The sequence below is a fragment of the Typopeltis vanoorti genome, chromosome 10 (assembly GCF_054136105.1).
Source record: "Typopeltis vanoorti isolate ZY-2024b chromosome 10, IOZ_Tvanoo_1.0, whole genome shotgun sequence".
In the NCBI taxonomy this organism is placed as follows: domain Eukaryota; kingdom Metazoa; phylum Arthropoda; class Arachnida; order Uropygi; family Thelyphonidae; genus Typopeltis; species Typopeltis vanoorti.
Window position 1 is genome coordinate 8,241,857 of NC_143558.1, and position 18,516 is coordinate 8,260,372.

An 18,516-nucleotide genomic window follows, 5' to 3' on the forward strand; every position below is an offset into this window, starting at 1 on the left:
CCCTAGCTTTTCCTGCACAAAAGCATCACTAATGTAGTATCCTTGGCTTCTAAAAACTTGTCATCATCTTTTTTTGCTCAGCACCAGTTTCAATTATCTCCAAATCAAAATCCATGCAACTTTGGAATATTACTTTCACATTTTTGATAGTGGGGTGTTTAAGAGTCGAAGCTGTATAACTGAGAGGAGACCTCCACATAGCCTTTAAAGGAATGCGGAGAACTCACCATGGCTTCTGACATAATGTTCAATCCTCACCTTCTCACGGTGCACTCTGTTAGGTATCAACCTGGATACTGTACGAACGAGGATGGACTGGCAATTTGGGATTTAGCCGACTAAATGTATTCTTATTGCCTTAAACCACAATATTAAATGATGGTACAACATGACAATTTTATGCCAGCTAGGATGCAGCCCAATTAAACAAGGTCCCCATTGTTTTTGCCAGGGAACCAGGGTAAACAGCAAAAAGTCAGCTACTGGAAAAAACCCTAAAACACACCCCAACTCAATATCACCAGAGTTCAAGATCGGTACTATCAACAACATAAGAAGCCTGAATGGCAAAGAAATGGAGCTAGCTGAAGAATTAGATAAGTACCAGATCGACATAATAGGGGTGACTGAAACAAAAAAGACCAAAACTGGTGAGATCTTTCTGAGCAATAAATACAAAATGTTATATTCAGGCAATGACAATCAAGAAAAAGGAGTAGCCATAGTATTCAGCACTAAATACGAGGTTAATCTTCTTGAATGGCAGGCAATTTCAAGTAGAGTGATGTGGGCAAATATCAGAATGGGGAACTGGCCAATGAGACTTATTTGTGCGTATGGTCCCACAGAAGGTTCTGCTAAGGTAAAAGTGGAGGAATTTTGAGGCTTAGAGAAAGCAACTGGCACAATGAAAAATGAAAATTGATCCTTGTTTGGGATCTAAATAGCAAAGTGGGAAATGATTGTCAGACATACAAAAATATATTGGGAAAATTTGAAGCAAAGAGCAAAGCTAATAATAATGTCGAATACTTGTTGGATTTCTTCTCAGGACATGAACTGGTTATTACTAACACCATGTTCCAACATAAAAATGTGCACAAATTCACATGGAACAAACCCTAAGACATGGAGAGAAGATGCAAGGAATAAGAAAAGTCTCATCGACTATGTTATTGTTGATAGTGATGTTTTCTCTCTGGTGCTGGACACTACAGTGTACAGAAGATTGAAATTGGAAGTGGTCACCATTTAGTCATTAGCAGGATAAAATTGAATATTTCATATTGAAAAGAAGAACATATAAGAAAGTTTTAAAGCGAATAAAAGTCGAGCAGCTCTCAGATGTGAACTGTAGGCTGAAATATACAAAGATTATTGAAGAAAAAATGAAAGAGTTTGAGAACAGGAACCAAACCTTGGAGATTCAGTGGCAAGCTCTGAAGAAAACATTGATTGATTCAGCCAGAGGCATGTGGTGAGATTGTCTGCAAGGATAGAAAAATCAAAACTCCATTGTGGACACAGGAAGTTAAACAGGCAGAAGAAGGAAAAGGAAGCATATTAAAAGTTGAAAGTTCCTGGCAAATAAAAGTCAACTTCTGCTCTTAGAGAATACAGAGACAAATGTAAGCAAGCTAAACACTGTGTAAAACTAGCTAAACAAAAGTCATAGAAAGACTTTGAAATAATATAGAAAATAAATATCAAGAAATGGCAAGATATTCTGGAGGTTGTTGAAGAAGCTCAGAAATAGAGGAAAGAGTGCTGTAAAAGGAATTAGAGATGATATAGGTGACATGAAAACAGGAGAAAAAGATATCCTTGAAGTCTGGAGTAATTACTTTGAAAAATTGCTAAATGAAACTAGCAGTGGTGACAGCACAGCGATAAAAAAAAAAATACTGACCAGGTATGCAATCAGGATTACATATCCATACTTGAAGTAGAAAAAGCCATCAAAAATCTGAAATGTGGAAAGGCAGCAGGAGTAGATGATATTTGACCAGAAATGCTCAAGTATGGAGGTATAAAAGTTTTACAATGGCTGCACTGCATAGTTCAGAGGGACGAATTCCAGATGATTGGAGTAAATCTCTCATAGTACCCATATATAAAAAGGGAAATAAAACTGAATGTGAAAATTACAGAGGTATATCTCTGTGGAGTGTTCCTGTAAGATTTATGCAAGTATACTTGAGAAACGGTTGAGAAGGATTGTGGAAGAGAAGCTTGATGAAGAACCAAGCTTCTTGGTGGATTCAGGCCAGATAGAGACTGTCAGGATCAGATTTTCACTTTACGACAAATAGTTGAGAAATCATGAGAATATAACAAAAATCTGTATTTAAGTATTGTAGATCTGGATAAAGCATATGACAAAGTGCCAAGAGAGAAGCTATTCAAAATGCTACAGTTATATGGTGTCGATGGGACATTATATCAAGCAATTTGAATTGTAAGTCAGCAGTTAGAATTGAAGGAAGTACAGGAAGATGGTTTATTGTTATATCTGGTGTCAGACAAGGATATACATTATCCCCTCTGTTATTCATTATATATATGGATCACATTATGAAGGAAAGTGGTATTAAACATGCTATTAAAATTGGAGATGTTAATGTCAGCTCTTTTCTTTATGTAGATGATGTTATACTTCTAAATAAATCCACTACAAGTCTGCAAGATTCCCTGACTAAATTGAATAACTGTTGTAATATATATGGTATGAAGGTCAGCAATAACAAGACAAAGAGAATGAAAATAGGCAGAAACATTGAAAATATCGACTGTATTGTGAATGGAGAAGCTATTGAACATGTAAAACATTTTCGCTACTTAGGCACGATTTTTAGTGAAAATGGTAAATTAAATATGGAAATAGATAACAGAATCAACAAAGCTGGTATGGTAGGAAGTCAACTGAATAAATTTATATGGAATAAGAGAGAAATTAGCTGTATAGAAAACAGTGTTCAGACCAGTTTTAACTTATGGATCTGAGAGCTATGCTAGAAGTAAAACACCTGACCAAAGACTAGAGACTGCAGATATGAGTCCTGAGAAAGATTAGGGGCATGAACAGATGTCATCAATGGCAGCATCATATTAAAAATATTAGGAAAGAACTTAACATTGTTAGCATAGCTAATCTCAGGTGGTATTTTCACTTAAACAAAATGGGAGAGAAAAGATTAGCAAAACAAGTGTTCTCTGCCAGGTTGGCAGGAAAAAGACCAAGATATAGGTGGATTGATACTGTAAAAAAATGCCTTAGAAGATTGAAATATAAGATCGCACAATGTTGAAACCTTGACATGTAATAAATGTTATTTGGAGAAAATTGTAGATAGGAAGTTAGTAATGATTTAAATTTTTTATGTAGTACTATCATATCCTGTACACCCCTTGAGGATAAATGTCAGGAATTTGATGATGATGATTTTTGATGGTACACCTAAAATTTCTATAAAAATTCTTGATGTTGTTCAGAAGAGGGCAGTTCAGCTGATTGACAATCTCTCTCTCTCACACACACACACACATTCTCTTTAACCACCCTCTCACAGACAGTAACTTTTTGCATTCTCTTCTACAGATATTTTATGGGTTCTGTTCAGCATGACTGGCATCCATCATGCCTCCTCACTTCCCTTTTTATGCTGATTCTACAGCAACAAGCATTGGTTTCCCATTATCCTTTAAATTGAATTATTTACTCATTGCTTCTACAGTTTGAGTATTGTAGCTGCAATTTTGTATTCAGTCATATTTCTGTAATTTTGAATTAATTTCTCCTTTGGGATGTTTCAGTCTTTTAAGGAAAAAAATGGCAGGGGACTAAAATCTACTGAGCTGGTAGAGAGCTATCAGTAATGATATGCTTAACTAAGCATGCTCCGTATTTACATATTTACAATTATCACTGCTCAAATAAAATTGCCAGGCCAAAAACAAGGCTATCTCTGTTTCAGGAGAAGATAAAGATAAGTAGAAATAGAGAGTTTGACTCTTTCTATAACTAATTCATTTTTAGATTTGAGTTCGAAATGCATAGTTTCTACTACAAGCTATCATCAGAGTTCTCTCACAGACTATTGATGCTACACTTAGCTTTAATGTAACACTGTAACTATGCCTCACACAAACAGAAGAATAGATCAGATGTTACTGTCATATCTACACAAAACTGTGGAATGGATTGATTCTCAGTTTTGATGCCTTGTGAAATATCCAATCTCATCTCATCTCATCTGCAAAGTTTTTCACTCATATGGTAATTAGAATAGAAAAGAGGGTCGCATTTTGCATGGTATTTGGAAATTGCACGTGCAGTCTTGCAGGCAGGGCTGTACTTACACTTTTACCGAGGGGTGGGCCCCAAGTGCTAGAGAGTGCTCTGGAGTTTCCCTCACATTGCTTGGAGACCTTAAATTGGCCCTAATTTTTTTTTTTGGGGGGGGGGGGGAGCAGGTAGAGCCTAATGCACCTGTGCATAAGTACAGCCCTGCTTGCAGGACATCAGATCTTTTACTGTGCCAACAACGACTGACATGCTATATGCAACATGAACTGCATGTGTTGGTTACATTATGTGTCTAAGCTGCTCTTAGCTTGAGTTATTATGTCTTAAAAAACATAAATGTTCACTTTATCTTGGTAGATTTTTCCAGTTGTGTTTTCTGATTATTGTGCATATTCACACTAATGATGCCTGATAAATGGCAGTGAAACATATTTGTATTCTTGTTCAAAATAATTTTAACCAGGATGTTTTCTATATCTTATTATTATATGGCTTTTACTGTGATAAATTATTTCAAAAAGACCATTTCCCACAGATTTGCTGTATTCTTCATACAGACATTCATTAGTAATTAATTTTCAATGATATAATCTCAGGAGTGCTTAAGTGTCAAAGCTGTATAACTGAGAGGAGACCTCCACACAGCCTTTAAAGGAATGCGGAGAACCGACCAGGGCCTCTGACCTACGAGGATGGGCTGGCAGTTTGGGATTTAGCTGACCAAATTGTATTCTTATTGGTTAAACCAAAATAAAAAATGATGGTACAACATGACAAAATTTCATGCCGGCTGGGGCGTCGCCCGGTTAAACAAGGCCCCTGTTGTTTTCGCCAGGGAACCAGGGCGAACAGTGAAAAGTCAGCTACTGGAACAAATCTGAAAACACACCCTAACTCAACATCACCAGAGTTAAAGATCGGTACTATCAACATAAGAAGCCTGAATGGCAAAGAAATGGAGCTAGCAGAGGAATTAGATAAGTACCAGATTGACATAATAGGGGTGACTGAAACAAAACAGACAAAAACTGGTGAGATCTTTCTGAGCAATAAATATAAAATGTTATATTCAGGCAATGACAATCAAGTAAAACAATGAGACTTATTTGTGCCTATGGTCCTGCAGAAGGCCCTACAAAGGTAGAAGTGAAGGAATTTCACAAAAAATTCCTCCACTTCTATCTACTAGAGAAAACTACTGACACAATGAAAAAAGAAAAGTTGGTCCTTGTTGGGGATCTAAATAGCAGAGTAGGAAGTGATTGTCAGACATACAAAAATGTTTTGTGAAAATTTGGAGAAAAGAGCAAACCTAATAATAATGGCAAATACCTGTTGGTCTGGTCAGAACATGGACTGGTTATTACTAACACCATGTTCCAACATAAAAATGTGCACAAATTCACATGGAGAGAAGAGGCTAGGAATAAGAAAAGTCTCATTGACTATGTTATTGTTGATGGTGATGTTTTCTCCCTGGTGCAGGACACCAGAGTGTACAGAGGATTTGAAATTGGAAGTGATCACTATTTAGTCTTGAGTAGGATAAAATTGAATTTCATATTGAAAAGAATGACATGTAAGAAAGTTTTAAAGCGAATAAAAGTTGAGCAGCTCTCAGATGTGAACTGTAGACTAAAATACACAAAGATTATTGAAGAAAAAATGAAAGAGTTTGAGAACAGGAACCAAACCTTGGAGATTCAGTGGCAAGCCTTGAAGAAAATCCTGATTGATTCAGCTAGAGAGGCATTAGGTGAGGTTGTCTGCAAGGATAAAAAAATCAGAACTCCCTGGTGGACACAGGAAGTTAAAGAGGCAGTGAAGGAAAAGAAGAAAGCATATCAAAAGTTCCTGGCAAATGAGTCAGCTTTTGTTCTTAGAGAATACAGAGACAAATGCAAGAAAGCTAAATAGTGTGTAAAACTAGTGAGTTTGAGAACAGAAACCAAACCTTGGAGATTCAGTGGCAAGCCTTGAAGAAAATCCTGATTGATTCAGCTAGAGAGGCATCTGGTGAGGTTGTCTGCAAGGATAAAAAAATCAGAACTCCCTGGTGGACACAGGAAGTTAAAGAGGCAGTGAAGGAAAAGAAGAAAGCATATCAAAAGTTCCTGGCAAATGAGTCAGCTTTTGTTCTTAGAGAATACAGAGACAAATGCAAGAAAGCTAAACAGTGCGTAAAACTAGCTAAACAAAAGTCATGGGAGGACTTTTGCAAGAATATAGAAAATAAATATCAAGAAGGTGGCAAAATATTCTGGAGGTTGTTGAAGAAGCTTAGGAATGGAGGAGAGAGTGTTGTAAAAGGAGTTAGAGATGATAAAGGTGATATGAAAATGGGAGAAAAAGATATCCTTGAAGTATGGAGTAATTACATTGAAAATTTGCTAAATGAAACAAGCAGTGCTGACAGCACAGTGATAAAAAACACTGACCAGGAATGCAGTCAGGAATACATATCCATACTTGAAGTAGAAAAAGCCATCAAAGACTTGAAATGTATTGGCTTGTGGAAAGGCAGCAGGAGTAGATGATATTTGACCAGAAATGCTGAAGTATGGTGGTATAAGAGTCTTACAGTGGCTGCACTGCATAGTTCAGAATGCCTGGACAGAGGGACGAATTCCCGATGATTGGAGTAGAGCTTTCATAGCACCCATATATAAAAAGGGAAATAAAACTGAATGTGAGAATTACAGAGGTATATCCCTACTGAGTGTTCCTGGTAAGATATATGCAAGTATACTTAAGAAACGGTTGAGAAGAATTGTGGAAGAAAAGCTTGGTGAAGAACAAGCTGGATTCAGGTCAAATATTGGCTGTCAGGATCAGATCTTCACTTTACGACAAATAGTGGAGAAATCATGGGAATGTAACAAAGATCAGTATTTAAGTTTTGTCGATTTGGAAAAAGCATATGACAAGGTGCCAAGAGAGAAGCTATTCAATACGATACAGTTATATGGTGTCAATTGGGCATTATATCAAGCAATACTTAGTCTTTATTTGAGTTGTAAGTCAGCAGTTAGAATTGAAGGAAGTACAGGAAGATGGCTTAATGTTAAATCTGGTGTGAGACAAGGATGTACATTATCCCCTCTGTTATTCAATATCTATATGAATCGCATTATAAATGAATGTGGTATTAAACATGCTGTCAAAATTGCAGATGTTAATGTCAGCTCTTTGCTTTATGCAGACGATGTTATACAGGGTGTTCGGGATAAATTTGACAGTTTCGTAAGGAAAAAGAAAATCTTCTTTGTATCTGTTAAATTTAATGAATTGACAAAAAAACATTACAGGCAGAGTTAATTACAATACTATCAACAAGATTTACTCAAAATAACCACCATTAGCATCGATCACAGCTTCAATTCTGCTTCGGAACCTCGAACAAGCTGATGCTACAGTCTCCCTGGGAAGGGCCGCAAAAACTGTTTTAATTTTATCCATTAACTGGGCTTTTGTATTACTGGAAGTGCGATTGGTGTCTTTTTCAACTGCGCCCCATACAAAATAATCCATGGGGTTAAGGTCTGGGGAGTTTGGAGGCCAAACATTTGGACTGGTGAAGTCGTAGAAATTTTCAGACAACCATTTTTGACTTTTCCCAGAGGTGTGGCAAGGGGCCGAATCCTGCTGCCATACATACGGCCTACCATTGGCTACCCTTGTTATCCAGGGCGTGACTACAGTTAGCAACTCCACGAACAAAGCCCGAATTCCAATGCCAGGGTTCTTCAACACCTGTTCCTGCAGATTTGCGAGGAATTCTGCTGTACGAACACAATCAGATCGTCTGCTAGGGATCTTTCTTCTTGCTACATCCTCGTAGTCACCATTGCAAGTCTCTAGTTCATGCCTGATTGTTTTTACTGTATTCAGGGAGCATTGGGCAGCAGTCGTAATATCCTTATTTTGATGGCGGGCACGAATCATCATGATACAAGTTATTCTCTTCCATGATTCAGGTGGGTTCCAGCTATCCATCCTTTCTGACATCTTGTATATGAATGAAGAAGGGTCCAAACTTTTAAATGAAGAGAAGTGTGTGTTAATACATGTAACTTACGGAAAAATATAATTAATTATAAATATGTCAAATTTATCCCGAACACCCTGTACTTCTAATTAAATAAATCCACTACAAGTCTGCAAGATTCTCAGACTAAATTGAATAACTGTTGTAATAGATATGGTATGAAGGTCAGCAATAAAAAGACAAAGACAATGAAAATAATCATAATCATTGAAAATGTCAAGTGTGTTGTGAATGGAGAACCTGTGGAACAAGTAAAACATTTCAGCTACTTAGGCACGATTTTTAGTGAAGATGGTAAATTAAATATGGAAATAGACAACAGAATCAACAAAGCTGGTATGATAGGAAATCAATGGAATAAATTCATATGGAATAAGAGAGAAATTAGTTGCAACACTAAATTAGCTGTATACAAGACAGTGTTCAAACCAGTTTAACTTATGGATCTGAGAGCTGGGTCAGAAGTAAAACACTTGACCAAAGACTAGAGACTGCAGATATGAGACTCCTGAGAAAGATTAGAGGCGTGAATAGATGGCATCAATGGCAATATCATATTAAAAACAAGGATATTACGAAAGAACTTGACATTGTCGGTACCCAGGAATGCATTAGCAGAGCTAATCCCAGGTGGTATGGCCACTTAAACAGAATGGGTGAGGAAAGATTAGCAAAATGAGTGTTCTCTGCCAGGTTGGCAGGAAAACGACCCAGAAGAAGACCAAGATATAGGTGGATTGATACGGTACAATGTGCCTTAGATGATAGAAATATAAGATCTGATAATATTGGAGTCTTGACAAGTAACAGACTGAGTTGGAGGAAAATTGTGGATAGGAAGTTAGTAATGAACGAAATTTTTCATGTAGTACTATCATATCCTATACACCCCTTGAGGGTACATGTCAGGAATTTGATTATGATGATGATTATATAATCTGAAGAGACAAATTATAACTTTTTATTTCTTTGGTTCAATCATATGAATTTGCAAATGAGAATGTTTTCTCAGGAATGTTTCAAATAAGAGTTGAATTATTACAGATCTGATTTTTGTCACTTTCTGTGGACATTTTTTACCTGCTAGCTGATTGGATCTCAAATAAAACATTATTTTTTTTATAGTTTCTGCTAAATTAATTTTCTATAGCTACAGTAAAATACTGATTATCTTCTGCTCAATTATCTGTGTGGTTGGATTAACCATGGTCCTCTGTAGTACATACAAATTTCTGCAGAAAATGGTGATATTGTCATAATTGATGTTCTGCCAAACATAACATCACTTGTTCAACTTGACTAAGGTGTGATTAAAACCAGAAACAATTATATAGAAAAATTCTGATGTTAGGCTTTATTACAGAAGAGAAAAATTCCCTTTTCCATAACAATTAAAGATGCTATCTATCACATTTCTACAGCCTACAGAAGTTAAAAGTGAAACAATTGAAAAATCAATCAAAAAATATTGCCCAATAACTTTGTCATCACTGAAAATAATTTGGAAGTGGCAGACTCAAATAATAGTATAGAAATCATGCAGACAGCAGGATCAAGTGTTTCTCTTGACAAGGATGCCAATGAGGACCTCCAACCAGCTAACAAGTAAGTCATAACGAAGCCCTCCTCAACAGCTGTAGAAACATTACTTAAATTCTTGGAAAGTCATGATGATGATGTTGAGTACATTGAAGTGTTACAAATTCATGGATGTATAAGAAAAATAAAACAAAAAATAATGCTACAAAGAAAACAACAAAAATCCTGGACTTTTTATCTAAATAAGTTTAAACATGTTCAGTTTTCTATTTACATACTACAAGAATACGTAAAGAAAGGTTTAGGTGTAAAATTCTTTATTCTTAATGCTTAATGGTACGACCAACACTAAGAGGTTACCATAGAATAATCAGCAATTTACTGTATTTCTATAGTCATTGTCCACCTGAGTTGGCAGTAGTAATTCTTCACACTTTCCTCTAAATATATTAAAGCATGTGCAATGACCATTCACAGTTCAGTTACAAACTTACGAATTTTCTTCCTCTCTATTGCTATTCCTTGGAACAATTGCCATTAATGTGTATTTCTTAAGTGCAGTCAAACGATACAGCAGCTGCAACAGGTACTTCCAATGGTCACTATCCTCCACCACCAAGCTCAGGTGTTCTGGTGGATATTCATATCTGATGTTTTTTTTTGTTTTTCTTTTGGTAATTAGTTTCTTTTTTCTTCAACAACAGATGCTATCTCTGGGCTACGGCAGATGATGGAAAAGTATTGAGAGAAACAAAGGGAGCTCCAGTCGACATTTATTGATCTGGAGAAAGCATACGATAGTGCCAAGGCAAGAAGTCTGGAGGTGTCTGAGGGAGAAGAAGGTTCCGGAGAAATATGTCATCAGGTTGGTGCGGGAAATGCACAGAAATGTGAAGACAAGTGTTCGGACCTGTCTGAGACAGACAGAAAGTTTTCAAGTAACAGTTGGCTTGCATCAAGGGTCAGCATTAAGTCCATTTCTGTTTAATATTGTGATGGAGGTGGTAACAGAGGAGGTGAGAGAAGATGCGCCTTGGACAATGTTGTATGCAGATGACATCTTGCTGTGTGCAGATTCAAGAGAAGAAGCAGGATCTAAACTGGAAAGATGGAGAAAAGTACTGGAAGAGAGAGGTATGAGACTGAGCAGAAGTAAGACAGAGTATATGTGTTGCACAGTGGGCGTCAGACAGGAGACTGATCTGGAGGTGAAAGGAAATGTCATCAGGAAGGTGAGAAACTTTAGATACTTAGGTTCAACAGTGGAAGAAGATGGAGGAGCTGAGAAGGAAGTGGGATGCAGGATACAAACGGGTTGGAGGAACTGGAGGGAGATGGCTGGAGTGTTATGCGATAAGAGGGTGCCAATCAATCTGAAAGGCAAAATCTATATGACAGTAGCGAGGCCAGCTATGACATATGCTATAGAAACTGTGGCCCTGAGGAAAAATAACATTAGCAGGATGGAAGTAGCAGAGATGAGAATGCTTAGGTGGATGTGCAGTGTGACCAAAAAGGATCGTCTGAGAAATGACTATGTCAGGGGAACAGTGAAAGTTACGAACTTAGGAGCGAAAATACAGGAAGCAAGGTTGAGATGGTTTGGTCATGTGATGAGGAGGGAGGACGAATATGTGGGAAGAAGGGTCATGCAGATGGATGTGCAAGAAAGGCGAAAGCGTGGATGGCCAAAGAAGAGATGGAGGGAGCTGGCAGAAGAAGACTTGAGGATGAAGAACTTGGATGTGGTGACAGCCCAAGACAGGAAGGTGTGGAGGAGACTCATTATCAACAGTGACTCCACTTAAGTGGGAGAAGTTGCAGAAGAAGAAGTTTCATCTTTCTTCCCGCTTTATTGCATTAACGTATTATAGATTGCATAACCTCTTGCATTTGCCATTAAAAAAATTATACAAGTTTAATCATAAACTGCCTTATTGTTAGAATGTATTTAATAGTGTAACTCATGGAAAATAAACTATCTTAAAGAGCATAAGCATTGTAATATGTAGTGCATTTGTTTAACTATAATTTCTTCAGGGATCTGATGTAACATATGTGTCTAAGATTCATCAAGAATTTGAAGGTCATCCTCATTACTTGAAAGGAGAGGATCGACGGCGTTGGGAAAAAGAATTTGGTGTACAACATTATGCTGGAGCTGTAATTTATTCAGTCGAAGGATTCTTGGAAAAGAACAAAGATGTTCAGCAGGATCCCTTGTTTGAAATAATGCAGAAATCTTCAAATTCTTTTGTTTGTGAACTTACAAAGTTTCAGGTTTGTTAAATTAATAATAATTTAGAGGAAAAAAGAAATCTGAAATCTAGTTCACTCATGTTGTGCTATATGTTTTGTATATCTCTTTCAGAATTGAAATTGTACTATAACATTCAGAAATAATGATATTTATATAGTTTTTCATGCAGTTGAAGGTAATTGAAAATGAACCTAGAACTTATTCATTTCTTGTACTTCAATCAGGAGATGAACAAGTTCTAGATTCATTTTAATTGATCTCATTACAGATCCTTTATTTATTTTCAAAGTTCTGTAATAAAATTGCCCCAAATGATTTCATAGCTTTACATATGATTAGATGATTTCATATGTATACAATTAAAAAAGTTAGGAAAGATTAACTGATAACATTTATTTATATATTTATTTATTTTTTTAAGTTAGGAAATTTATTGACCTTTTTTAGTTATCTTACATTAGCTACTTAGGTGGTGCCCTTTGGAATTGTCAGTTATTGTTTAATTAGCTTTATACATGTACTGAAGATGCCTGTGATACTGAGGCAAAAATTCTACTAATAAATAATATTTTATGCGAGTTAATTCTACTCACGGTAATTCCTTTCTGAAACAGAAATGAAAACTACATAAATATAGAATTAAACACATGTTTAATGGTTCCAGTATCTTGTTTCTGTAAACAGAGACATCATCTCGGATGCAATATTATGAACTGTAATAATGTACACAAACAACAAAAAATAAGTGAAAGATAAAGAGCCAAGAGGCTATTTTTCCGGCAGCATAAATTAAGGGGATAATAAATCCCTCATTATTTTACAGCCGGGTACGAAACTCGGAGATCGAAATCTAAGAGTTTCATGCTGAAGAACTATCGGCGAGTCCAAGCATAAGTCATCACTTGGGTATGTTTTATATTATGAGAAAATATTAAGGATAGTGACGGAGCTTGCTCCACCTTTGACATGAGTTGCCATAGTGTTGTACTACCCAAGTGACTTACGCTTGGACTTGCCGATAGTTCTTCGGTGTGCATTCAAAATACATACACCTCTTTGAGCCCTTTGAAAAGATGTACAGATGGTACAGCAAGTCAAATTTGTAGCATTCTAGTAGTTTTAAACTGCTCAGAATGCGAGGCAGGGTAAGCTCTGTGATAATAGCATCTAGAAACTGTGATTGGTTATTGTGCCAACCAATCCAATTGAACGTTGTCATTTGTCATGGGTTGCTGTTTTGGTTTTCTGAGTTTCATCTGTTTTGCTTGCATGAAGTCTGAACTGACGTGGTAGGCAAGTTTTTAATATATAATTTTCGATAAATTTATAACTTTTTTGTCCATATTTACAATGGGAAACAGTAATGTAATCAAAGGAAGTAAGCCTTGTCCTCTTCTTCCAAATTTTACACCTTTGAGTAATTCAAAAATACCAACCAACTGATATACACACACACACACACCAAAATGAAAGGCATATATACCACTGCTTGCCTTTACAGCGATCAAAACATTTGCAAATATTTTCAGGGTGAGCTCTAAAACAGCAATATCTTCTTACTTCTCTAAATTCCTGACTCTAAGAAGCAAAGCAGAAAACACATCAAATTTTTTTCTCTGAAATAGGCTTAGAACTCTTCAGCATGGCTATCAAAGAAATGTCTATAAACTGCTCGTCTTGAATTTTGAGCAATTGCTGTAGTACCACATGGCATCTATTATGAGATGTCAAAATATCTACCGAGGTCTTTCTCTAGAGCAACTGCATTGATTTTATAAGAGAATCTGATGAAAATGAATTTCTTAATTCCTGGCAAGGAGCAACTCTTGTTGCCTTTACAGAACCTGGTAAACATATACATGATTCCAGCTATCATGTAATTACTATGATTAATTTATCAAGTAGTTCTGGCTGGCTAGGTGCTTGTGTAAGATATTGAGGAAGGGAAGAAATGATCAACCATTGTCTTTTATGCTTTCTGGAAAGTAGCAACTTTTTTTTTTTCCAAGACACAATCTTAATCAAATTCCATTGGCATGCAGCTGCTGTATATTGCAGATCTTGAATTAAACTGTATATGTAAATTCAAATGCTGCAAATTTTTCTTCATTTACATAGATTTTTTAAGTTCGCTGAAGCCCAAGAGATGGGGAGGAACACTGGATGTGCTGGCATCTGATGTTTCAAACAATAGCGAAACAGATTTCTAAGCAGTTCTGCATTTTTATATAAGTTGCATGTTTTTAATTTGACATTCTCATGCTAAAGTAAAAGCTGAATATATTTATAAAAGATCTATCTTGAGTTCTAAAATGAAAGATGTATTATCATCTTTCATCACTATGGAGTGTCCCAGGGCTGTGTCCTATGACCATTACTCATTACTCTTTAATTTGTACATAATGGTATAATGGAAGATTTGAGGTGGGGGGGGGGGTGATATTAAGCAGTTCATACAGGTCTTTCATCCTTGTGAATGAGACATCAGGAAAAGCAGTGCATGATGAGGAGAGACCAGACCACCTGAGTGAGCCAGAGGTATATGAGAAATTGAGCAAACTTGATGTTAATAAGGCTGTGGAACTTGATATGTCACCACGTATTTTGAATGAATGTGCCCCAGAGTTAACATCTACCTTAACATATTTGTTTAATATGAGTTTTACATTTGTCAAGTTCCAAAAGAGTGAAAGGAAGAAAGACTGTACCACTTCATGGGGTAAATTTGAATGGGGATATTCAATTGTTTGCAGATGATGCGAAGTTGTGATGAACTATGAGAAGTAGAGCAGATGTTGTTGGCCTTGCAAGAAGATTTGAATAGGCTGAGTGAAGGCATGGGAGAAGCAATGCCAGTTCAATCTTTAAAGGTACCTGTGGCATGACTATAAACAATAAATTACATGATAAAAACAGTAATTAACTCTAATGAAATGAAAGTACAGATATTTTGTACTGAAAATAACAGTACATTATCAATACATAAAACAAGCAAATCAAAGAAACAGGAATACAAGGTATGTACAGCAGTTGGTGGTTTACCAATTAAAAACTGTTGCCGTGTGCTAGAAATTAATATTATCAAAAACTATTTTTGATGATTACATAAAATAGTTTTTGATAATATTATTTATTAATATTAATTTCTAGTTTACCAATTAAATCTGGTTTACCAATTAAAAATGTGGTAACAGTTTTTAATTGGTAAACCACCGACTGCTGTATGTACCTTGTATTCCCTTTTTGATCTGCTTATTTCTACACACTGATGATGTACTGTTATTTTCAGTACAAAATATCTGTACTTTCATTTCATTAGAGTTAATTACCCTGGTTATTGTGTAATTTATTGTTTATGCCAGCTCGATGTTGCGAAATGTAAGGTTTTAAATTTTGGAAAATAAAGATGGGATGTAGAATTTACTCTTGGTGGAGATATATTGTTGGAGGTGCAGGAAATAAGAGCTGTTGTGGTAATGGTGGATAACGATTTACAATTTAAAAGACACATTGCCAAAATTGTGAGGACAACACAATGAATTCTGTCAAGGATTCAGAACGACACTGACTTGTAGAAGTAAGGAGATTCTGGTTTCATTATATAAGGCCTTGATTAAGCCACATATGGGCTATTGTACACCAATTTAGTCATCTGGTTTTCAGAAGGATGAAGCATTGATTGACTAAAGTACCTTCTGATCTCTGGAGTATTTAATATCAAAAAAGATTAAGAAGATGCAGTTTACAGAGTCTAGTGGATAAGAGGAAGAGGGGTGATGTGATAAAGACATACAAGTTAGTAAGGGGTTGTTATAGGATTAACTTTGACGAGGTTTTTCATAAAATGATGGGAGATCAGGTGGAAGCTGTATAAAGGACTGAGAAGCAGTTTTTTTCATGGAGAGTTGTGAATGACTGGAATGCATTGCCTGAGAGCATGGTGTCTACAAAGAATTTGAATGTGTTTAAGGCACAGTATCATGAGTTATGTGTATTACAAAGAGGGCCTCCTAGATGAGGTTTTGACTCCATGGGGGGGTCTTAGGATAATAATAATATTCAGTTATTTGCTGATGATGCAGAACCAGGGAGGGCAGTAGTTGATAAAGGTGATGTAGATACCTTACAGGATTATTTAAATAAATTGGTAGTGTGAACAAAGGATGGTTGTCAATTTGAAGTTGTAAAATGTAAGGTAACTTCAAGATGAAAAAATTACATACCTCATATTATATTGATAGTACTAGTTTACAGGAAATTAATGAGGCTAGGAATCTAGGGATGATGGTGGATAGAAATAGAAATTTGAAATTCAGAGGACATATTGCAAGAGTTAGTAAAATAGCTCACAGGATTACTTGGAAGTGATGGCTGTGATTCAGCAACGTATCAACTACTGTGCACAGTTTGGTCACCTGCATTTCTGTGCAAAGGACTGAGAAGCAGTTTTTTTCATGGAGAGTTGTGAATGACTGGAATGCATTGCCTGAGAGCATGGTGTCTACAAAGAATTTGAATGTGTTTAAGGCACAGTATCATGAGTTATGTGTATTACAAAGAGGGCCTCCTAGATGAGGTTTTGACTCCATGGGGGGGTCTTAGGATAATAATAATATTCAGTTATTTGCTGATGATGCAGAACCAGGGAGGGCAGTAGTTGATAAAGGTGATGTAGATACCTTACAGGATTATTTAAATAAATTGGTAGTGTGAACAAAGGATGGTTGTCAATTTGAAGTTGTAAAATGTAAGGTAACTTCAAGATGAAAAAATTACATACCTCATATTATATTGATAGTACTAGTTTACAGGAAATTAATGAGGCTAGGAATCTAGGGATGATGGTGGATAGAAATAGAAATTTGAAATTCAGAGGACATATTGCAAGAGTTAGTAAAATAGCTCACAGGATTACTTGGAAGTGATGGCTGTGATTCAGCAACGTATCAACTACTGTGCACAGTTTGGTCACCTGCATTTCTGTGCAAAGGACTGAGAAGCAGTTTTTTTCATGGAGAGTTGTGAATGACTGGAATGCATTGCCTGAGAGCATGGTGTCTACAAAGAATTTGAATGTGTTTAAGGCACAGTATCATGAGTTATGTGTATTACAAAGAGGGCCTCCTAGATGAGGTTTTGACTCCATGGGGGGGTCTTAGGATAATAATAATATTCAGTTATTTGCTGATGATGCAGAACCAGGGAGGGCAGTAGTTGATAAAGGTGATGTAGATACCTTACAGGATTATTTAAATAAATTGGTAGTGTGAACAAAGGATGGTTGTCAATTTGAAGTTGTAAAATGTAAGGTAACTTCAAGATGAAAAAATTACATACCTCATATTATATTGATAGTACTAGTTTACAGGAAATTAATGAGGCTAGGAATCTAGGGATGATGGTGGATAGAAATAGAAATTTGAAATTCAGAGGACATATTGCAAGAGTTAGTAAAATAGCTCACAGGATTACTTGGAAGTGATGGCTGTGATTCAGCAACGTATCAACTACTGTGCACAGTTTGGTCACCTGCATTTCTTGGGGATTGGGAGGTGGTGAAGAGGATTCAGAGATCAGTGATCTAGCTGGTGACAGGTGTGTGGAATGTTCCTTGTGGGGATAGATTGAGGTGGAGGGGATTGCAGAGTTTAGCTGACAGGTGATATGATAGAAAGTTATAGGTAACTAAAGGGATCTATAAGATTGACACAAAAGAAATTTTAATTTTTCAGTACATGGGGAGTAGGAGAGCAAGGGTGTGCAGACTAGGTTCTTTATTTAGAGAGTGAGTGAGCAGAATGGATTGCCAGAGATGACTGTGTGCACCTCAACACTGAATTAGTTTAAGGAAATATATGATAGGTATTGTGTCAATGGATAGTATGGGTCTCTCATGATCAGTGTTTTGACTTCATGGAGTACCTATATAAATAATAATAATCATTATAGTGTTATTCTTTTTTAGAAAGAACTTGATAGACATTTAATTTATATCAGTGAGCATGTATTTCAACTTTCTTGACTTTATTCAAGTATTTTATTATTGTTGAAGCCAGTTTAAATCTCCATTTATATAATTTATTTTTATTAATAGTTATTCACTTAGTTCTTTACAGATTAAATTACATTTTTGCCTTACTTAGGATTTGTTAGGTGTGACAATTGCTAGACTTGGTAGTGGTGGAAGCACTATCTCACGTACTATGACTAAGGGAAAACCAACTGTTGCAGATGCATTTCGTCACCAGCTTACTGCCCTTGTGGAATTACTTCATTCAACAAATCCCTGGTAGGTACCGAAAACCAGATCGAGAGAATTCAAATATTTCCATTGAAATTTAAGGTAGAGCAAGTTTCTTTCTT

The 18,516-nt window shown here is 36.2% G+C and overlaps 1 protein-coding gene across 3 annotated transcripts in view; it reads left to right on the top strand.

Moving 5' to 3' along the window:
- The window catches only part of Myo81F (unconventional myosin 81F), a 454,212-nt gene that overhangs the window by 131,510 nt on the left and 304,186 nt on the right, over positions 1–18,516 (top strand). For all 3 annotated transcript variants that reach the window (XM_090398885.1, XM_090398887.1, XM_090398886.1), the window contains 2 exons: positions 11,934–12,173; positions 18,297–18,442. In XM_090398885.1, the coding sequence (XP_090255011.1) occupies positions 11,934–12,173; positions 18,297–18,442 (386 nt within the window). The remainder of the gene's footprint in view (positions 1–11,933; positions 12,174–18,296; positions 18,443–18,516) is intronic.